The following is a 23,600-nucleotide window of genomic DNA, read 5'->3' as shown; positions in this document are numbered from 1 at the left end:
GGGGAAAAAAAATCAGACCAAGATAAATCACTTCAGATGTTTCTCCACCTTTAAAGTAAACTGTATAACTCAATTGAAACTCAAATCTTTTAGGGAGGGAAATAAAGCGTTGCATAAGTGTGGGCACCCCCTTATAAGTAGGGATGTACCTGTGTTCAGAATTAACCAATCACATTCCAAACTGATGTTAAAAATAGTAGTACACACCTGCCATCAATTAAAATGACTGATCAAGCCCATCAAAGGGATCTCATTGAAAGGTATCGGTTAGGAAAAAGGAACAAAAAAATCTCCAAGGCTTTGAATATACCACGGAACACAGCGAAGAGAGTTATCAACAAGGCGGGAGACTATGGCACAGCAGACATTACCAAGAACTGGATGTCCCTCCAAAACTGATTTAAAAATACAAGAAGAAAATGGTCCTTGAGGCTGCCAAGAGACCTATAGCAATATTAGAACTGCAGGAATTTCTGGCAAGTACTGGTTGTCTACTACATGTGACAACATTCTCAGTACTCTTCATATGTCTAGGCTTGGGGTATGGTGGCAAGATGGAAGCCTTTTCTTGCAAAGAAAAAAAAAATCCGAGCTTGGCTACGTTTTGCAAAAACCTGCATCAAGGATGACAAAAATCATGTGAGGAAATGTGCTCTAGTCTGATGCAGTTGGACTTTCTGGCCATGATTCTAAAACCTATATTTGGTGTAAAAACAACACTTGCACATCATCAAAAGTATACCATCCCCACAGTGAAGCATAGTGATGGCAGTATTATGCCTTGGGGCTGCTTTTCTTCAGCTGGAAATGGGGCTTTGGTCAAGGTGGAGGGAATTATGAATAGTTCCAAATATCAATCAGTTTTGACACAAAATTGTCAAAGGCCTGAAGACACACATCTTCAGGCCTCTGCAGAAGATGAAGATGAATTGTACACTTCAAGACGACAAATGACCGAATGCATGCCTCCAAATCAAAAGAATAACTTTACCAGAAGATCGAAATTTTGGAATGGCTCAGTCAGAGCCCAGACCTGAATCCAATTGAAAATCTGACGTGAAGAAGGCCTGTGCACAGGAAATGTTCTCGCAATCTGATAGATTCGGAGCGCTTTTGCAAGGAAGAATGGTCGAAGATTCCCAAGGCAAGATGTGCCATGTTGATAGGCTCTTACCAGGGCTGGGTTCTACTTACCTTTACTACTGGTTCGTAGCAGGGCCACGCGCAAGCGCATTTTGATGACATTGGGGTCGGTGGACGGAGACTCCCATCGGTTTTACTACCGGTTCTATAGAACCAGTGAGAACCCGGGGTAACCCACCACTGGCTCTTACCCAAAAGACTGAATGCTGTCAATAAAATCAAAAGGTGTTGCAATAAAGTTATTAGTTTAAGGGTGTGCATCTTCATGCAACCAAATTAAACTTTTTATTATTTTTCCCCCTAAAATATTTCAGTTTGTTTCTCAATTTAATTGTACATTATGTTATATTAAAAGTGGGGAAAATGTGATTTATCTTGGTCTGATTTTTTTTACATCTCAAAACATGGCATTTTAATAACGATGGGTAGACTTTTTATATCCACTGAACTTGCTGTGTAAAATCACAACTATATCGATACATGGCCTTAACTTACAGAAGATAAAAATGAGGGCATGTTTAGCAAAAACATATTTAAAAAGAATAAGCTACTTCCTGAAACTACAGAGAGTAGAAGTTAAAATGTAGAAAAGTAACATGAGCCTATGTTAGGGAGAAAAACCTTGATAAAGTCAATTTCCCAGTTAAATATTTGCTGCTTCATTCACCTGTAAATATCTCAAATTTCATATATTTTTGAAAGATAAGATTCATGATTTTCTTTTGAGTCACTTTATGTATTTTCTGCATTTAATTGCCAAACTTTGGTAGCCAAAATGTGGCGTGCCTATTTTTTTAACTTATCAACCCACCCCTTCCATTTTTAGAAGTTAAAATATTGCGGATAAGCCTGGATAGTGTGTGTTTATGATACAGGCAAATGTATTTAACTCCAGACACTCCCATTTTTCTCACTAACATGCTTTTACAATACCCACATGTGCTGCTCCCCCTCCCCCCAATGTTTTTTGTGCACATGTTTTATGCAGGTGAAAGACTTAGGTTTTTGGGACTATATGTACAATTCAACTGATTTACCTTTTCAGAAACATAGCAGAGATCCCCAAATATGGATGATTGTTGTGTAACAATGCAGTTTGTTTACAAAAGTTATCATTGTGTTTTTAAAAGTATCCAGCTCCAGTATTTTCATGAACTAACAGATTGAAAAATATGGTTGGGGGGTGGTGTTGCAGATGGCCAAGTACGCAGCAAGAAGACCAGAGGTAGGAGGGCAGATTGCTTGAAAAATAAGAGAGGGAAGGAGCCTGATGTAGCCTTTTATGCAGGGGAAAAGTGGTGGACATATTTAATGGATATTTTGGTGGGAAAGCATTGGGCCTTCCAAAACAAAATTAAGTTTGGTTATCCTAGGACCTAGATGTAAAGAATATGATGTATAAAACATAGCATAACATAATAGCCTATTAGAACTACAGTATTTTTCTCCTAAGGAATAGGTACCATGACCCTCCAAGTGCTACAGTTTAAAATCAGCTATACTAGTTAAAGCCACTACTTAATTCTATTTCTCATTAACTGCCTCACCCTTAATGCCATTTTTTTTTAAAAAAATGCAGTATTAAAAAATAACCAAAGTTCTTCAATTACACGGGCACAGCAGTGGCAGAAATAAATGAACTAACAGCATTCCAATTTCTCAAGACAGAATTTCCTTGCCTGCTGAATTTTAATGGTATAGACTTTTGAGGCTGTTAATTCTATGCTAAATGGCTATGCCTTAATTAAGCATTAAAAAAAATACTGTGGTTTTAAAATACACAAGGGGAAGATCCAAACCCTACTTTAGTTTTGAACTGAGCTTGTTTTTTCATGTTACTATCTGCCCAAATGTACAGTGGATAAACCAGGAATGAGCAATAGTGGAGACACCAATAATTATAGTTCTGAGAAAAGTTGTGTGCTGAAAAATCCCTTTTGAGGTTGCATTATGGCAGATAATTAATTATGCATAGTTAACAGGAGACTGTTTAACAGCAACAACATGTTGGACTTGATCTGGTTTATTAATTAGATCTCAATGCCTTAATTCAGGAACATTCCTTTTTTCATGTAAACAGATGCTTAAAGTTTGTTAGCCATTACAAGCAGCAATGAAACCGAAGCCAAGAGTAGAATTTGTGAAGTGGCTGCCTTTCTACTTTGGCCAAATTCTCCGTATAGCTCATAACCCATGAAAAGATGGGCTATTTTAACAAAGGAGAACAGCGAAGAAAGAAATCCTGGTGCTTTATAGTTACTCCCTTAGGACATTCCTGGGCAGCTACCTTTGGGTAGAAGTGCAGTTATCAATTTCTGTTAGAATTCACCTTGCCCTGCTAAGGTACTATAACAAATTAGAAAGCATCTCAAGTCAGTTAATTGTTCTTTTGAATTATATAGATGGAAATCAATGGATCAAACTCAATTGCAATCCCATTATGGGAACTCAGTTCTCGGAACGGTGAAAAAAACCCCAAGAGATAAGCTTTTTGAATAAGCTGCCTGTAGATCTGATGCTGTGGTGCCATTTTCAATGTTTCATCTTGATACCGACATTATAATAAACGCAGAGGCCTCTCCCAATATCTGGTCAACATCTACAATGAGCCATTCTGCTATTAAGGCAGCCTGGATCCAGAGTGTTGAGAAAGACTGATCAAATAGTAAAGTCATCCAGAAATGAAACAGGTATTTTAAGCAATTAACAGAAATGAACCAATTTTTACTTTTTAAGATATATATTCCAGTGGCAAAAATGTGTGGTCAACGAAACCGTTTCTTGGGGTTTAAATATCGATAACTATTTTCATCCTGAGATATAGTACAGGGAGTTTGAATAAAAGGAATATAAACCCCAAAAGGTACAGTATACACACCAACACTTTTGAGAACAAAATCGCTTTTAATGACATTTAAGGCTAGGTTTGGGTTCTCTTTAATACTCCCAACAGTTTTAAAAAATCATGCTTGTTATCTAATTATTAGGCTGGTTTTCTTTAATTCAGCCAGTGATGAGGGATCTGGTTGTGATATCTTACCAGAAGAGCTTTGAATTACAGCAAGTACAGTCACAGACATACAGAGGAACTGCTCCCTGACAGCAGGATTCGGAGCTGTGCATGCAATTACGTAGGCACAGCAGCTACAAGGGAGAGTGGAGAATGGAGCAGGAACACGGAAACAGGCTCCCATGTCTCCAAAGACCAGCTCCACCTCCAAGTAGTACACAAATTTTGCAATAAGCACACCAGGGAAGACAGCCTTGACACAGGCAACAAGCATAAAAATCTTGGGGAGGCTGGTGAGGTGGGGTGGGGAGAGAGAGACCATGCCAACAACAAACAGGAAAGCCTACATACAAGTCAACCTTTCTTGCCCACTGGATAATTCTTCCCAATCAGCCTGTAAGACACAAAGGTTGTGGAAAATAAAATACAAAAAGTTTCCCGTGTCTCCTAAACATATACGGAGGGACTGTTTCCTTTTGATGCAGCAGGGAATGAGCAAAGGTTGGGCTCACTGAATTCAGAGTTGGAAAATCCAAGATCCTCCAATCTCCATCAGCAGGTTCAGGTAGAGTCAATCTATACATTTACAGGTTCTCCCAACACCATAAAAAGGAAGAAGAAAAAAGGTATACATCTAAAAACTGGCACCCTTCTTTCCCTCCACCCCTTCTCAAATACTCTTGAGGATACTGTCCAGGCCTGAAGAGAATGTCCACCAGACTGACCTTCTACTCTCTGCAAGAACCACTTGGTTGTTCTAGCACAGGGGAGACAATATTAGCCCAAAATAAGAGAGGCATTATTACCTTCCCTGTTTACACAGAGATAAATCAATGGGCGGAGACATGTGGAACTAGTTATAGATATAATTATTTTTATGCCTTTCCTACCCACTTCTTGAAAACAAGAGCATATTTTCCCACTACACTCCCCCCCCTCAAGTGGAATGACAGGCACGTGAATCTTCTTGGCAGTACCTTCCAAAGAGCCTTGATCTTCTGCTGACAACAGCTAGCTGCCTTTCAGATGGAGCCCTCCAAGCTGTGAATTAGAGTTTGCTCCCTGCCTTACATGCCTTGCAGCACCAAAGTGGGAAACCAGTCCACCTGCAGATGCATCCAGGCTTTGGCCTTGGTGAGCTGAGCTCAAGCTGATTGAAGAAACAAGATGGGTCTTTCCCTGCATGAGCTTCCTTTCAGACACTGTCAATCAATCCCTTGGAACAATGACAGAGATGGCAAAACCAGTGTCAAGACCACCAAATAATAACTTACTGCAATTCCTTATGTGGCTTTGTACACACTGCCAGGAAGAGGGGGGGAGGCAAAAAAAAAGGGGGTTTAAACAATAAAAAAGTTCCTTGCAGGCCTTGGTGAATTTTTAAAATTGTCCATGTGGAGCACTTGGGGGGGGGGGCTGCAGACACCACCCCATCTCTCCTTTCCCCGAATCCATTTGATTCTATTTTCACATCGCCTCCATCTCCGTGCTACACATAGTAGAAAGCCTTCCAAATCACAGTCTGGTCCACTGCAAACAGAAAAAAGCAATGAGTAAAATAAGCTGAAAGGCCTTTACAAAAAGTTACTTATTTATACAATTCAACAACATCAGAGTACAAAAATTAAAACAGATCAATACAGTATACGAACTAATAAAACTATTAATACAGGGGAAAAAAGTAATCAGAGGGATCAATTTAAAATGCCAAGGATGGTGTGTATATATATTTATTTAATATGGTCCTGAAATTATTTCATGGTTAATCCCAGTCACACATTCCTAAAAGGGAAAAAGCTTGGACTTCAGAATTTTGTTAACTGGGAGTGGGAGTGGGGGATAAATCTATACACCAGTGTGTTGTTTGCTTCACAGGATGGCAGTTCTGATTTGTTTGCTGCTCTTGTTCAAGAACTGACCTCAATAGTTTGATTGTGGATAACAGACCCCCAGGCAGTGTTGCACTTAACATGGTATGCAGAAGCGGTAGCTCAGCAGCAAGTGGTAAATGCTTAGAATAGAAGCATTATGCTCTCCTACAGTAGCATTTCACAGAGCAGTACATTTATGGAGTTGCAAAACGAGAGCCAGTGGCAACTTACAGTGCCAACTATATTTTGCATCCGCTGAACTTATCTAGTAACTATGAAAGTCCTACATTTGGTTTTCATTCAAGCCTTCTTCAGGCTGTCAAGTCTACCTTTTCACTCACCTACTGGTGAATGGGTAAAAGGTCTCCAATGTGGGGTGAGCGGGGGTGAGGACTACAATTGCCTCTGAGTGTTCCAAACTCATTCACTGGCATCCTTCAGTCTCAAGAGACTATGGTATCGTGCTCTGGAAAGAGGTCCTAAAACAGCATCTGGTGTGACTAAAAAGGCCAATTCGAGAGTGGCAATCCCTCCCACCCCGAGGGCAGATACATTCTGTCCCCTGCACCTGGTTCCAAACTGTTACACTAATTAACAGTCATTAATTGTGATAGCTTAACCATATGCAAACAATGGATCTCATTAAGATACCACTTCCTTGATCACTGCTGAGCCGGAAAAAAAAGAAAACTGTCCTTTGCTGACACTGTGGAAATTTACTTACCAATGTAGTTCATTGTTTAAGTAAAAAGTGACTGTAGTACTATTTACTAACCTCAAGATGATGCTGTGATTACATCAATGTTTTGATTTACAAAACATGGCGATAACGGAGAGTGGGAATTATAAGCCTTCATATTCTTTTTTTTTTTAGTTTCAAGTTTTTTTAATTTTATTTTACAATATATCCGTATCAATGTGTGAACAGTATGGCACCTGGGTATCATACATTTTAGTACAAATAAAAACAGTGATATTAATATTTGTTACATTCCTCAAGCTTATGTAGTTTTTGTGTTAATACACATCTTTGTATTAAATTATACTTTCCTTATTTCGTTATTCAATGTTTCAATACGTTATTCCAATGCCAATCACAATATTGTTTAAGCATACATAATACTATCATTCACTTTCTAATCTTCCCTCTTATTACTTTTGTCTTATTGTATAAAAATGTGTATACTAATATTCCCCCCCTCTCTTATTTCTATCCCCATTCTAACTTTTAATCAAACCACCATTATATTTAAAAACAAATCCTTTCTATCGGTCATCTCTTGACTGCTTTAAAGCTTTGTTTGTTTTTTAACTTGCCTCCCATATTCCTCTCTTGGATCTTATCCTTATCTGCATCTACGTCCCGACTATTCATTTTAAACATTTCTCCCATTTCTGCCCTTTTCCATTGCCTAGCTTTCAAAATATCTACCCATGCCCCTATCTCCCTTTCAAAAATGTCTTCCTGCATCTTCAGTTCCCTTTATAAATCTCTTAAAATGTTTTCCCCTTGGTTTATTTCATCAGTCATTGTTGTTTTTGTTATTGTCTCCTTGTCATTTTGTTTTGTTTGCTGGTTAATCTGTTCTGCTTTTTCATCTGCTCTTTCAATTGGCTCCTCCTTTTCCTGGGTGTCTTGGTCACTCATTGTCCTTTGTATAATATTTCCCAGTTTTTTGTCTATGCCATGCATTAATTTCTTAATCTCCTTGTGGTTTCTTATCAGAATGTCCTTGATGCTTTGAAACATCGATGCCATTTCTTCCCAAATTCCACTCATTCTTTCTTGATGGAGCATCTCATTTTATTTTAATAAGTCCCGTTCTTGTCCAGTGATTCAAAAACCTTATATTCAAGCTTAAAGTCACTCCCCCCAAAAATTCAATGTTCACAATTTTTTTGTATTCCATAGTTAATCAATCTGTTCCTTTAAATAGTTGCAGAAGCTTTCCAGAACGTCCTTAAATCCCCTTTATGTGTTCAATCTTATATTATGGCATTCAGGGGTCTCTTTAATGAATATATCTGCCTTATTCTCATATTTAAATCTCCAGTAGTGACGTCGTAGGTGCATAAAACATATCCTTGTCAAAATTTTCAAGGATTTAAGAATATGTTATACTTTCCTTTCATCAACAGATGGCACTCTCAGTTTAGATTTCAATGTTAACCAGTTTTAGTCAAATACTCAGTCAAAATATAGAAACAAAGTTAGTTTTTTAGGTAAATAGTTCCAGTATTTTTAAAATGCCTTCCCAAAACAACGCCTGCTCAATTTAAAAGTCCAATTTTCTATATTTTTAAAAGTTTGTGTTTTTTTTTTTTTGCTTTTCTCTCTTTGATTCTTTTCTTTCAATTCTGAAGTTTTTCTCAAAGTGCTTAGTCGCTGCTTTAACAAATAGTTGTGACCCTCTCTTTTCCTGGATTTTTTCCTTTTGGGGCTAGATTTTAAATAGAAAAGAATCCTCTCACCCAGTTCCAGACACTGTTCACTAACTCTGCTCCAGCACCAGTCTTAGGTGTTCCTCAGCTGCCCCAGCTTCGTGGCAGCCATCTTTAGGCCGCCTCTTCTCCTCGTCGTGGCTGAGAGGAAAAGAAACCCCAGCTCCAGCAGAAGAGTTGTAACTCTCTGTGGTCTCACAGGATGCCCCTCTTTGTTTCGCCGCCCCACTTTAGCTCTTTTCGGAGCCCACCAACAGGGAGAACTTGGCCCAGGAGCAAGGAGCCCTGCTCCTCATGTCCAATCTCGCTGCAACATTAGCCAGAAGTCCAAGCCTTCATATTCTTGAGTTCCCAGGTTAGGGAAATGAATTCATTGGATTTGTAGTATATGCTCATTTGCTTATAGTACAATATTGTAGATGCAGCCCAATCTCTATTATCTTCTTCTGTTTTAGATATAAGAACTCTTTCACATGGGCAGACCTGCTGGTCTCACTATTTATTAATTATGCAGAGCACAAAGGCTCTCAAACTTCTATTTACATGCCAGCCCTGCTCTGTGAAATGTCATAGGTACACGCTTACTTTCATCCACCATAAATTCAAAAATAAGAATAGCTGTTTCTCTCCCACCCATTGGTGATTTGATACAATAACAGTGAATAGGATCATCAACCAAATTGGTACAGTGATTAAGGCACCAGGCTAGTAACCAGGAGACCATGAGTTCTAGTCCTGCCTTAGATAGGCATGAAAGCTGGTTGGGTGTCTTTGGGTCACTCACCCATCTCAGCCCAATCTACCTAACAAGGTTGTTGTTGTCGGGAAAAAATAGGAGAAAGGAACATTACATATGCCACCTTGAGTTGTTTATAAAAATAATAAAGGCAGGATATAAATAAAATAAATGTATTTGATTTGGGTTCAGTAGTACAGAGACTAGTATGTACATGCTTAGTTTAACTTTTTGTTGTTGTTATTATTTAGTGTAAGATCAGAACATGACAGAAGAGAAGTAAACCCAATTTAATCCTTTATATTGTTGCAATGGCATACTTTTCAGAGCTATGAAATGGGAGAAGAGCTCAAGTACAGCATACAGTTGAGTCAGTCCCAGAGAAATGTAAAATATGCATACCTATAGCTGAGTACTGTACTTCCTCAAGGCAAACTAACATAATAAGGCACTCCTCTTAGGCCTGAGTCACCTGTGCTGCTGCTAAGCTCAAAGCATACTCTTCTCACAGCACACATGGGTATCGGGTGCCTGAATGTGCCCTGTGCCCAACTCTTCACAAGCTCATGTGAACAGAAATGGCTCAAACACTAAGGCAAAGACCGTTAAAATGATAATGTCTCCTTCAAGTGGTTTCACCCTAAAGAACACGAGACCCAGTTTGGTATAGAGGTTCAAACACCAGGCTAAAAAACAGGAGACTGTGAACTCTAGTCCTACCGCCATAAAAGCCAGCTGGGTGACTTTGGGCCAGACACGCTCTCTCAGCCCAATTCATCTGACAGGGATGTTATTGTGGTAAAAAAACAGAAGGAGGAAGGTATATTTGCCTCCTCAAGTTATTTATAAAAACAATGTAGGTACGTTTCTAAATGTGTTATATAAATAAAATACATATACATGTATAAAACAATGAGAAAGTAAGAGCAGATACAAAAGCAGTGTGAACAGAGAGGAAAATGAAGAACTCCATAACCTCCTTTGTGTTTACTATGTGCTGTGCTTTTTGCCTTATCTCCACCTTGGCATAATTCTCCAAGCCTTAGAGAGAGAGAGAGAGGGTCTTCTTAGAAAGATCCTGTTTGACATAAAATCAGATCCCACTTATATTATAACTAGTTAAGGGAAAACCAACTCCCATCCCTCTCCTTAAGGGAGCGCAAACCACACCTAGATAAATATTGCCAAGTTATGTTCCCCTCAGCGAAAAGAAAGATTTCAGGCAGGCCAGGGCTCTGCCTTCAGGACACAGTGTGAGTATTTGCAAAGGATGTAGGAATGAAGACACACTTGGCCGACACTGGCTTTTCTCCTCCCCTCAGCCTTTGGCAGTAGCCTCTCTCTTAGGCCAAGCATTTTAAAAAGCATTTGGGATTAATCTGCAGTTTCAGCAGTGAGAGCACAGGAAGTTACCCCCACCCACCCCATCTCACATCACAGCCTACAGGAAATACTGAGACATCTGGATTATTTGCACATCTGGACACATACAAACACACACACACACACACTTTTAACAATAGCAGCTGCGCTAGGTACATTTAAGAAACTAGGCCTTCTGGGGAATCTCAATTGATGAAACTTTACATCCATTCACTTCTCAATTGTATTTTTTTTTTTTGAAGGAAGTGTTCTTTTTATAAAGGAACACATAAAATAATATAACCATAGAAGGAAGAAATTGCTCTGATTCCTGCTCATCTGCTATCCTCTCTCCACTGAGATTCAAGGCTATACAGAATAGTCTTAATAGTCATGTTCAGAAATTTAGGAGGATGTATCTATGGCTCTGTATATGCCAACGTTCTCCAACAACATTTCCACAATCATGTGGCCACCATGGCTATACACCAAAATCATACAAAATGCTGTTACCTTCCCACCGAAATAGTATCTATTTATCTACTCACATTTGCATGTTTTCGAACTACTAGGTGGGTAGGAGCTGGCTGGGGCAAGTAACAGGATCCCCAGGAACAGAAACGTGGCTCTTGAATCTTGACTGCCAGATGACAAGCTGGGCACCTTTAACCACTGAGCCATCACAATTTGTGTGTGTGTGTGTGTGTGTGTGTGTGTGTGTGTGTGTGTGTGTGTGTGTGTGTGTGCGTGTGTGTGTGTGCGTGTGTATTGGCACCTGACTCCTGAATAAAAAAAGAGTGCTCTGGCAATGAAGAGTTTTTCTTCTAATTCTATAAACTATGTACAATGTATCTCCAAATGCCATTTTCTTCTCTTAGTTTTCTCCTAAATAACAAATACACTGGAGGGGGGGGGGTGGAATCATTCCAATATGTTATCTATTTGTATTTCAACCACAGGTCTCAGAGCTTGAATTTTAAATATCTGGATTTTGAGTGCTGTTAGGCATTAATTCCTCCCTATAAAATATCTCAAATAGATTCTGACCACCAACACATACATTTTGTTCTGTTATTATTAAATCCAGGACAAACTTTGGCTCTTTAAAGGTGACTTCATGCAGCATCCAAACAAGAAGCACAATGTATTATCTAAGGTGTCCATTCAAAACCTGGAACTACAACCATCATCATTCCCCTTCAGAATCATCAATGCTAGTTAGGATGATGGGAACTGTAGCCTGAGCCCTAGCTATAGAAGATATATATGACACCTATCCACAGAGGAAGACAGGACTAAGATATGGGAGGGTAGCAGTGCGAACCTCGCCTAAGAAAAGCAACAGAAATCATACGTGGTCAAACTTGGAAAGCAGGAGGAGATAAGAAAAACAGAGGCAAATAAAGTGGGGTATCCAGGTTAGAAGAGAAGCAAATACAGATGCAGGCACTTTGTTTCAAATCAGTCCCATGGATAAAGAAAAAAATGGACAATGTCTCCTCATTCGTGACAGTATTCTAATTCAAAACATTTCCCGCTCAAGAAGTGTAGTAAAAATAGACTTCCTTTTGAGGAAGTGGCCAGTTTTGCAACCAGTGACAAGACACATTCTGTCTTCTTGAAGGGGATCAGACTCATAACACTGAGAAAGGCAGGGGTTGGGACCATGCATGAGTCCAAGGGAAACAGTTTTTCGGTATATAATCTGAGCAGCCTTTTTCTCTAACAAAACTGCTCCTTTTCTCTCAGTGACTCACCTTGGTCATGATATTACACACTTGCAGTTCATGCAGCCTGGACCACTTTCATCTGGGGGATTCAATTTACGTAATTTGTGCTGCCGGATCTCTCGCACTAAAGTATAGAAGGCATCTTCGACTCCCTGCAACAAGTCAATGAAGTGTTTTGAACATCATGTAATTTGTGTGTATAAGCAAACGGAAAGGACATTTCCAAGAGTAGTTAAACATATGTTTTCTACTGCTGCTGAGTTCTGAATGCATTACTAGAGCTAAACTAGGATCTGGTTCAAAGACGTAGAAGCTGTCCTCCTTCTCCTCAAAATACGAAAAACAAAACCATGTAATTGTGAGCTGGTAGACGTTATAGAAATAACTGGCAGAATTGATAGATGTGACAACGGTGTGACTGTTTACCAAGTGTCCCTATTTTGAATCCAAACCATAGACCCAGAGTTGATTGTTTCAATTGGCACAAATACATGCACTTGGGCAGAACAGTTTGGACAAATGGCAGAGTATAGAATACCCCCATCACTGTTGGCTGAACAATTGCCTTTGTTACTGCTACTGACAACTGCTAAACCTGGTTACCTGCCAGTCATGTCCCAGCATCACCTTAATGGAACAAAGCCACTCTTAGTCCAAACTTGCTGAAATTTTCACTTTTGTTGCCTAGTGCTCAGGAACCATTAGCAGAAACTACACAACCTGCTCAATAATTACCAGCTGGAACCCTAGTAACCCAACAGTAAATACACATTATTGGCTAAATGGAGCTAAGGGCCAGCTCCAGTCCAGTTAAGTCAGGCAACCACAATAGGCTTATATAACCAGAGAAAGTAAGCTGAACAGCCATCTGTTTACACAATTCAGAAAGGTATGTAATTTCCTTGAAGGGGCATGAGTTGGACATTTTTCAGAAGGGATAGTCAGCAAAGGTGGAATTTAAACCAAGCTTTGGTAAGTTTCTTTGCTTTTTATTACTGCACAATTCAAATCCAGGGCCAACAATTCAATACAACAAAACTTCAGCTGGTTGCAGAAGCAATGCAGAGGAGCCAAAAAGTTTCCCTTGACTTACAAGGACAACAATGAAAAGTTCAACTTTTGGAACTTCTGGAAGATAGCTTGGTTTTCACCACAGAAACACCCTGAAGATTACATCTTGCAAGTATGGAGTAGATTCTTTTCTAGAGTGAAGGTAGAAAAAGTGAGTCTGCATTGTTTGCACTTTCCTCCCCCCCTCCACTCCAACCTCAGTATACCTGTCTAGTTTTGGCTGACGTCTCTATGTATGGAATCCCATAGCTCCGAGCCAGCTCCTGGGCTTGCCGTGTTTCCACAGTCCGGGCAGGAAGGTCACATTTATTCCCCACCAACACCATGGGCACATCATCGGAGTCCTTCACTCTCTTGATCTGCTCTCTGAAACACAGAAAACAAAACTGGGACAAATTAACGAAAGCCAACATTTCTATACATGGGCCATGATTTTTAAGAGCTTAATGGCATAAGAGTATGATAAATCTAACCCACAGAGAGGTCGAGTTGAGGCATTATCATCCCTTCATTGCCTTGCGTGCAATCATTGATGCGTTTGTCAGTACAGCTTTTAGGCCAAAATACACCACATTCCTCCTCTGTTTGCCTCAGAACCTAAGTACATGGGATTAGTCTCAATCCCTGCTTCATTCCTCCAGTAAAGCCAAATTCTCCAATTCAAGTAAACCAGGTAGGGAATTACTGAGGTCAGAGTGTTCACATTTAAGATTTGTTCATTGTTAAAAGACCAGTTTTCCTGTTCCTGGAAGAAGCTGGCATCTTAAAGAAAACACAGCTGATACAATCTAATTAAGCAGAGTATTCATTTATGCAGATAGGGAGGTGTTGGGGCAAATCCTGTAACAGGAAGAATTGGAAAGGCAGACTTTATAGGCATCAAGGCCACAAGCTGTCCTTCAGAATTTTTGCACATCAGGAACATAAAGCTCCCAGAAGATCATTGCAAAGGGAACAGAAAGGTAAGCTTTCAGGACAAATAAAAACGGGAGTATCCTAAAATTCTCATTTGTATCCCCAGGAATTTTGTTTTACTTTTGCAGGAGACTTTAAAAATTCCTTGCAAACCTTAAGACATCTCAGAGATATAATTTTGTTAATTTGCTACAGAAAAACAATAGCCCAGATTCCTATGGTACCTTAAGCACTGCTATCTTTCACAATTACATGAGGCAGAACGAATTTCAGATTGTGCAACTCCATGAACAGATTCAAACTATGAAAATATATACCCTGATGTATTTGTAACCCTACAAAAAGCTATTGTGTTTGAAACACCAAAAGCCTCAGAGTCTTATACAGAATCTCTCATACTAACTAGGCTTGCCATCACACTGTATGCAAAATCATGTGTAATCTGCAAATATGTGGCAGAGAAGGCAGAACAAAGATACCTGCTTGACAATGTAGCAAAAAGTCCTAAACTATCACTAACCTCAAAAGGAACAGCCACACGGGACAGAGAAGTTCTCTGATTTTCTACTCTTTATTTTAATAATGTTATCAAAAGTTTTAAAAAGAAGAAAAATAATACAAACTAAGGTCAGGAAGGAAGAAAAAAAAGAAAAAAGAAAGAAATCAAAGAGAAAGCTAAAATGCAAGAAAAGAAGAAAAAAGAAAAGAGAGAAAAGAAAGAAAAAAGATTTCCAGAAGTGGTTTCTGATCTTCTTTACTGCAGTTACAAGTACAATTATAAATTTACCTCTTTCTTTAAAATTACATGTCTGTCTTCTGTCTAATTATCAAATCCATAAATCACAACCTCACTTTTTAATGTTTTCCATAAAAAGTGCACAAGGGATTTCCAGTCAGCAATAAACAGTAACTGTCATTTCCCTAATAAAAGAAATCTATTTAAGCCATTTCAGCAAGTTTCACCACTTTCATTGGCCATTCCTCCACTGTGGGTAATACTGAATCTTTCCATCTTTGTGCATAAAACAATCTTGCTGCAGGTATCACATACAAAAAGAAAATCCCATGATTTTTTTCTCAACTGTTTATTCATCAGTCCCAAAAGACTGACCTCTGGCCTTAATTGTATATCAAACTTTAAAATCCCCTGAATCAGTCTATATATTTGAATCCAAAATTTTCTAGCTTTACACCACATCCACTAAGCATGATAAATTCCCCTTCTTGTTGTTCATGTGCATTTGAAATGCTCCGATTTTTTACTCTTAATTAACATTTCCCACAACAACTGATAACGACCAAACCTTCTATCCATCACAAGCAGCAGTGCAGGTCACAAAATAGCAGAAACTAGGTTGATGTAATCAACTGGTGGTTACTGATAATTTCCTGGTAATAGCTAATCTCTTTGTGGAAATTGATAGATTCTTAACATTGTGATTTCCCTGACAAAGCAAGTTCAGCAATTGCAACTTCTGAAAACATGTCAGTTAAGGGCTGCGGTTATCATAATTCAACCTTGACATTTCTAGCAGAATTTGCTGATCCAGAAGCTCTGAGTGTGGAAGATTTAATTTTTCCCCCTCTGCTATCACATAGTTCAAAAGTATTCCACCATAGGAGGGAGATCCTCCTTTCTTTCTTCCCTGAATCATGATCTCGTTAGCCATCTTTTTTTCAGTTCTACACATGCTGCTCCCAAGATGCTTTTATTGTAATGGGGGAGGGGGGAAGGTGTCCAGCTGTCTAACCTCATCACACAGAAGCAGCCCTGAGTCATGGCCCTTTTCCTCCTGCACCATAATCTGGACAGACACGCCATGTATCTTTGCTATTCTGTTTTTTTTCCTGGTCTCTTCTCTCTCATCATACCCACAATCATACCTTCTTTACAGATGACCTCCTCTTACAACAACATTTGAATTGAACAGTGATCAGGCCTCCCGGAACAAGGAATAGAGCACAAATCCTTTGTCGGAACTCAATTACAGCTTCAGCCAGCCTGGAATCCAGATCGCCAACCAACCTGGCTGCCTTACAGGTGCAGGGAAAGGTTCCCTTGTTCCCCAAGGAACAAGCCTGGCCTCTTTTACTCAAACGAGCCATCACTGGGCTCCTTGCTTCACAATAAGTGAAGCAAGGACCCAAGCGATAAGCACTCAGGCTTATCAGAGCCAATTAATTTCCATTAAGCTTGTAGATTTTCTAGGTGATTTGAGCAGTTTTTCTTCAAGGAAAGCTATGACTATAGGTAATTCTCCAGTTACCACCATTCATTCAGTGATCGTGCCTACCTAAGGATAGCCCTGAACAAACGGTACTTAGGCCAAGTCTCTGAAGTTATGGCTGTTGTAGTGCCCCTCTGGTCATATGATCAAAATTTAGACACTTGTCAGCCCACCTACCACAGGGGCACTTCAACGCCCCCATCCGCCTGCTTCCGGCTGCCCTGCAAGCAGCAATCTTCAATGGCAGCAGCACTGGGGTTGAAACAGAGGCTCCAGGCCTTCATCAGTCTCAGTCATTTGCCACATACACCTCCCCTCCGGAGCTCTACTTCAGCCCCAGTGCTGCTACAGCCCCAAGCCCCCCTCCCCAACCTGCCTGTGCTCTGCTGACCCTGCCACCATGCACTCACTGGCCCTGTGCTCACAAAAATGGATTGCGCAACTTGGATAATGGCACAAGCAGCCTCAGGGAGACGGTTTGGCACAGCCACACATAAATCCAGGTCAGGAGCATTTCAGCAGCAGCAGCAGGATGGCAGCAAAAGTCACCTGGGGATGGTAGGGACAACAGAGTGTAGGGTGGGAAGGACAGCAGAGGTGCTGGAGAACAGGGCAGCCAAAAGGGCAGAGATGGGGGGGGGGAGAATAGATGGGAGGGGGAGTTGAAGAAGAGTCCTTACATTACCAAGGCTGGGGGCGAAGTGGGGGGAATAAGTTGGGAGTGGGATCGGGGTGAGTCCTTCCCTAACAATCTTTGGGATTCAGTTATCAATATCAATGGGGAGTGTCAGGATTGCCATCACTGAGTAATGCAGTCACCCAATGTCATGCTTTACAATCACATTATTTAGTGACAGAAATGCTAGTCCCAATTACCATCGTCATTTGAGGAATACTTGTAACATACTTCTCCCCACTGGTGAAATGTAAAATTTGTTACTACCGGTTCTGTGAGCGTGGCTTGGTGGGGGAGGGGGGTATGTGACTGGGTAGGTGTGGCCAACTTTTTTTTTTTTACTTTTTTTAAAGCAATTTTTTACAACCTATTTGGGCAAATAGGTTGTAAAAAATGCTTTTAAAAGGTTAAAAAAGGCTCTGACAATCGTGCGGCACAGCTGTGATCGTCAAGAGACTTTTTTTACCTTTTAAAAGTAGGAAGTAACGACACCCGGGCTGGTGGGCGGAGCCTTGCGCCACCATTGCTACCGGTTCTCCGAACCACCTGCCACAATCGCTACCGGATCACCTGATTCAGTCCGAATTGGGAGCATTTCACCCCTGCTTCTTCCTCATGTACAGTATGTAGATATTTTTCTCTTCTTAGCAGTGAGCCACAGAAAAACATATACTATTTGTTTTATTTAAGACTACTAAAATCCTATTATCAGGGTAAAGTAATGTGCATTCCCTGTCTTACTTGAGGAAATATATTTTGTATGCAGCAATTTGGGAATTCTGTATGACAGCTATCCCAATTGCACCCTAATTGCTCATAGGTGAAAACTGACTATTCAGAATGGCCATGCTGACTAAGTATGATGGGGAAAGAATTCACTAGAGAGCAGTACAGGAAAACAGATACAGGAAAAGAAAAACAGGCTCCCTCTGTAGGCCTCCAGTGGAACACCCATTTATTTTTTTACATTAATTTAGAAACACGGTGACGAACAGCAGAACTTAAATTCTTCCTACATCTTACCAAGGCTTTTTTTTTTAGACCCTTTGAGAATCCATCCTTTTCTGATAAACTTGCAGAGTTAGATCCCTCTGCGTTTTAATGATGTCTCCGAGGAATGGTATTCTTTTTTCGTACCCATGAATGCAATGGCCATTAAGCAACGAACAAACATGTTTCAGTACAAGATCTTTAAGAAGTCTAGAGGAATCAAGAAAGAAGTAGGATTCCTAACTAAAATGGAATGCATTACTAGGTGCAGGATTTCGTATCTGCTGAATTACATACAGGAAAGGAAGCTTGTGGATGTTCTGGTTTAGTCAGTCCTAAAACACAACCTATAGGAAAAATCAGGCACAGGAGAGGGGGATTGGGGGGGGGCATCTCTATTGACAGTGAAGATGGGTGGGGGCCATAGGATGTCAGCGCCCCTGGCACTCAGTTACTCGATTGATGACTTCTAAAAACAGCATCAGCAAAAGCGCACACATTGCTAGGAAAAATATTAGCAAAGCCTCAATCAACCTATCCATCTGTCTCTCTCTCTCTTTGCCCTTCACATGCAATCGATACAGGTTTCCTTCTCTTAACACGTACAGCACAGCACCCTTAATTAAGGACAAAAGGAACAAACAAGAGAGGATGCCTCCAGCTAGTCACAGCAAACATTTGAAGGCTCCCACCTTGGGACTTTTCCTGATTGACCAGCAATTTGCTTGGATGGCATCTCAGCAGAAATGCTGTTGGAAACTTTCTGCTTTGATCAGACCAAGAGGAGAGGCTTTTTATTTTTTTTAGGATGGGATGAAAAAAAGGGTTAGCCACGTATCCCCTTATTCCAGATGTCCGGAATAAAACAGGATACATACTGTCCTTCGCAGACAGTACAGGTGAAGGTTATTCTACTCACCTATATTGATGAATATCTTCAAAGGACTTGGTGTTGTTAATAGCGAAGACACAGAGGAAGCCTTCTCCTGTCCTCATGTATTGGTCTCGCATGGCACTGTATTCCTCTTGGCCAGCAGTGTCCAAGATGTCCAGTAAGCAGGTCTCCCCATCGATGACTACTTGCTTTCTGTACGAATCCTGCAGTCAGGAGAGAAGTAAGATTGATTAGGGGCGGTGTCAGCCATATTTGCTTATGGTTGTTATCCCTGACTGCTCCTCTTTTTGCTTCTCACAAACTTAGCTATTCACCATTCATTTCCCTTTTTGCAAGTTTTTGCACCATTGCCATCTCCTTGGTTCTGACGTTGCTGCTCTCTATTCCTGCAAGCCTCTCTTCTTTTCTTTCACATGCTTTGCTTCTTGACCACGTCTCAACTACCTTCTCCCCAGCCCATTCTCCCTTTCATTTGCATCCCCCATAGGTCTTTTCTGTGTCTCCCAATCTGCACCTGCTTTGTATAACATCCGTCTGCCTATAAATGTTCCTCTGGAGAATTCTGGCTTGGCACAGCCCTTTGGGAGGACAATATCAAAACAAACTAGTTGCTTATAATCCATAGTTCATACCCTGGGACGCATTACTCTGGGTTTGCTAGAGCCAGCAATCTGAACCACACCGAGAACCAGAGGCAAGGGTACACAAATTTTCGATGGCCAAGGAACCACTTTTATTCTGTCCCCCTCCAGTTATAATTGATAGAGGGCAGTAACATTTCAAAGACTTTTTTCTTTCCTGTTTTGAGGAAAATGGAGAGGTTGCACTCTCCACCTACATTTCTCAAGGTGCACTTCAGAGAAAGGATAAGTGTTCATACGACTGGTGTCAAAGCAGCAGCTTGTGTTTTAGAAGCGCCAGTATTCTCCCCTGACAGACAAGGTATGTCTTTTGACACCACGCTGTTCAGGCTTTGCAAACCTATTTTCTTTACTTTAGTTAGTATGTACTTATCCTTTTAAAAGTAGCTGTGCCAAAGGAGAATCACAGTCATCTTCTTTGACCTGTGCACATATAAGCCGGAGAGTAAATATGAACGTGAGCAAACACTGGGTGGAGTTCATGAGCAATATAACCATGTCTTCCCCACCTAGCCATAATATTGTCCACCAAGATAAAATTATTACTATGGGGGAAAAAAATCAGCATAGACCTATTTCTATTCTTCTGGGCTAGAAGTATTCTAATTCAAAAAGCTTTTCTCTATTCTTAAATAAAACATATACCCATATCACTTGCTTTACTTTTCATTTTAAAATTTTAACAGCATCTTTAATATTTAATGGTTTTTTCATTTCTAATAATTTATTTAAAAAATTAACTACAGGGGGTTTTTTTTCCAGATGTTCTAAGAAAATGAAATGGTGACATTCACTTTCTGAAAAAGAAGTTGTAAGTAAAAGGCTAAATACTGAAAGTCCAGAATTAAGAGACAAAAATGTAACCTGCCATTGTAAAATGTTAAAAATGTTAACTACACACAAATCTCACTTGGCTTTTTTTAAAATTAAAAATACCTAATCATTACAATTCTCAATAGGGGGATTTTCTCAATGCCTTACTTTAATTTTTACTACATATTTCCTAGCAAAGCATGTAAAACACCTAATCATAGTGTCCCCTGTCTCTAACATATGCTTTTTCCTCTGGGTCTTTTCTCTATATTATGTTGCTATTCATCCACTTTGCATCAACAGAAAACTATTGGTGTGAAGCATCCCTACTGATGATCCTTTCTATTTCCAAGCTCGGTTACCTGATTTCCCTCCCATGTAGTGTGTTTTAGATTTTATCCACCCTGAGGAATCCTTTAGATTGTGCTGGAATAAAAGAAAAAATACCCTTCAAGACTGGTGCAATTAAGGACAGCTTAAGCCTAGCTTATTTATGAGCTGGGAATGAGATGAAGACAATGTCACAATGACACTCTCTTTGACTGCCAGCATGGTCTACTTTATGCACGCTGCCTATTTCCCTAAACTTGAATCCCCCGTGGGAATAATGCAAAGTGTAATCCAACCTTCCATTTTGTTCGTGTGAATTTTCATTGGGTTTCACCTGCAACAATGCTGTCCTGCGGAATTTGCTACTTAACTTGCTTGAAAAAAAGATCTTAAATATCTTAATTGTTCAATACATCTTACACAAGTTAACTTCAGTGCTTTAGCAACGAGTACAACCCTGGCCTGCTTTAGAAATGCATTGAAAACCTGTTTTTCCAATGAGCCTTGGGCTGAGGTGTTTTGTGAATTGGAGCAATGACTGATGAGGGTTGGCTGAAACTGAGCTTTATATGCTTCCCCCACTGCATGATATCATTGCCATACTTTTTGCATTTTGACTGTTTGCACTGTGTTTTAAATGTAAGTTCAGGGGTGAAATGCTACCGGTTTGCTCCAGTTCGGGCGAATCGGTAGTGATAAAAACTACCAATTCAGGTGAACCAGTAGTAAAAAAAAGCTACCGGTTTGCTGGAACCGGTAGTTAAAAATAGTTACCCATTCATCCGAACCGGTATTTCTGACGATCAGCTGTGCTGCGCGGTTTAGCTTCACTAGAAAGCAGGAAATTCTGCTGTTCCTCTTCCCCTCGCTGTTCTACTTACCTATGAAGTCTTCTTTTTCCAGGCAAAGCACATTTGGTGCGCATTGCGCATGTGCATATAGTGTACTTTTGGTGCACGCTGCGCCTGTGTGCATGCAGCACGCATTTGGCGTGCACCACGCATGCGTGGGAAGCGAACCAGTGGTGATCCAAGGAGGATTTCACCACTATGTAAGTTGCCTTAGTCTTTCTGATCTGGCAACAATGTAGGGCAACTACACAACCAAATGAATGGCTGTGGCGGGGATAAAATGAGAGCCCCATTAGATCATCTTGACCTTCCAGAAGAAGTCAAGCGTTCCGATGTTATTACAAACGATTGTTTAAAAGAACAAAATGAAACCCTAGTGCCATCTTTGCATGCTACTCCTCAACATCATCCCAAGGAGGAGAATAAAATGTCCCGTTCTCATTGTAATTTAACCACAATTTAGAATTATTAATTCATCTTCCTTCAGATGACATGTCAAATGAAGGTTAATGTAAAACAGAAGGAAAAATGTCAAGGTTCTTGGAATTTGATGAGGAACACAATGTAGGCAAACTCAAGGATCCCTCTGGTTTGATTTTGTCAAACTTGTATTATAGTACTGTACACCATATTATACAAAAAGTTGCTACTGTTCTTATGTTAAAAAACAAACAGGCCAAGGGCCAGGGACAATAAATGACTTCTAAGAAAACTGTTAAGAACTGACCTCCAAGTTCCTTTTAGAAACAGAAAGCAGGAAACTTTTGTAATCCATATGGCTTAAATCCAAGAGCTAAAAATACTTTAGATTTCAAATATACTTTTCTGTAGCCTATTCAAAACTGAGATCTTTTATCTAGGCACACTGGAACTACAATAACCAGAGTTCCCATGGATTTGTAGTACCCCTTGGTAAACAAATTCCAAAGGAGAATCTGGGACACAGAACAACGGAGCTGCTGCTCAGTTGGATACTGTTTTTAAGATGACTACTACCTGATTCTTTTATGGGGAAAAGGCATTTTATGTCTCTATCAATCATGTATTAGCAACCTCTCTTTATCGCTTGGCAGAGGAATGATAAAAATGGTTGCCCTGTATCCACCTTCGTTTACAGTGCTGCCTGCTTCTCTGTGGTTTGCTGTAGAAGGAATATGAAGTGGCCAAGCAAATTTGGTTCCATTTTCCTCAAAAAAACAAATAGCAAATTCTCAGTCACATGTACTTCCGTTACACATCAAAAACTTAGGTGTGATATTTGAAAGCATCAAAATTAATATGGCAAGAACAGATCTAAAAAAGAGATATCATTTGTATATCAAAGACATTTATTAGATAAGCATGATGAATAATGACATAAGATGGTGTGGGCCAATATTTTTTTCTAAGACGAATCTAGACAGAGGAAATATTGAATATTAAAAAAAAACAAATTGCATCCAAGGGGAATTCTGTGAAGCAGTCTGGTGGAGACAACAGTGGCATTAGAACTATTTTTTATTTATGTATGAGATTTAGAGGCTCCAAAGTGACTTTGAGTGGCTTACATCAAATAAGAACAATCAAAAATAATTGGGGAAAGTTGGGGTTTGATATCTGGAAACATCCCCATACTGGCAAACAGAAGAATGGAGTGGGGGGATGAGTGCCCCAAATTTCGCAATTAAATATATATTAAGTCAAGGTAAGGACTTCCATTAACAACTGAATGTATCTGTGAAGCTACTTCCCAGCTTCTACAGATATACTCACATTTGGTTCATTGTCAGTTAATGACAGTATGTGAACATTTTAACAATAGATCAAATATAAATGTCACAGAGGATTTTTCAATTAAAGCAGCCTATGTGTGTAGCTTTCAATCATTTAGAAACAAAAACTGCAAGGGCAGCTATT

At 39.9% G+C, this 23,600-nt stretch overlaps 1 protein-coding gene across 4 annotated transcripts in view; it reads right to left on the bottom strand.

Moving 5' to 3' along the window:
* Positions 1–4,027: 4,027 nt before the first annotated feature.
* HRAS (HRas proto-oncogene, GTPase) overlaps positions 4,028–23,600 on the bottom strand; it is a 66,154-nt gene continuing 46,581 nt past the window's right edge. For all 4 annotated transcript variants that reach the window (XM_034416779.3, XM_087880784.1, XM_087880793.1 and 1 more), the window contains exons 3-6: positions 19,094–19,272; positions 13,572–13,731; positions 12,322–12,446; positions 4,028–5,683 (exon numbers count right to left, since the gene is read on the bottom strand). In XM_034416779.3, the coding sequence (XP_034272670.1) occupies positions 12,327–12,446; positions 13,572–13,731; positions 19,094–19,272 (459 nt within the window). In that variant the 3' untranslated portion in view covers positions 4,028–5,683; positions 12,322–12,326. The remainder of the gene's footprint in view (positions 5,684–12,321; positions 12,447–13,571; positions 13,732–19,093; positions 19,273–23,600) is intronic.

This window comes from Pantherophis guttatus, chromosome 1 (genome assembly GCF_059756535.1).
Source record: "Pantherophis guttatus breed Tessera chromosome 1, ASM5975653v1, whole genome shotgun sequence".
NCBI classification, from domain to species: domain Eukaryota; kingdom Metazoa; phylum Chordata; class Lepidosauria; order Squamata; family Colubridae; genus Pantherophis; species Pantherophis guttatus.
Note: the sequence above shows the minus strand (reverse complement) of the source record. Positions and strands in the feature narration are given on the sequence as shown.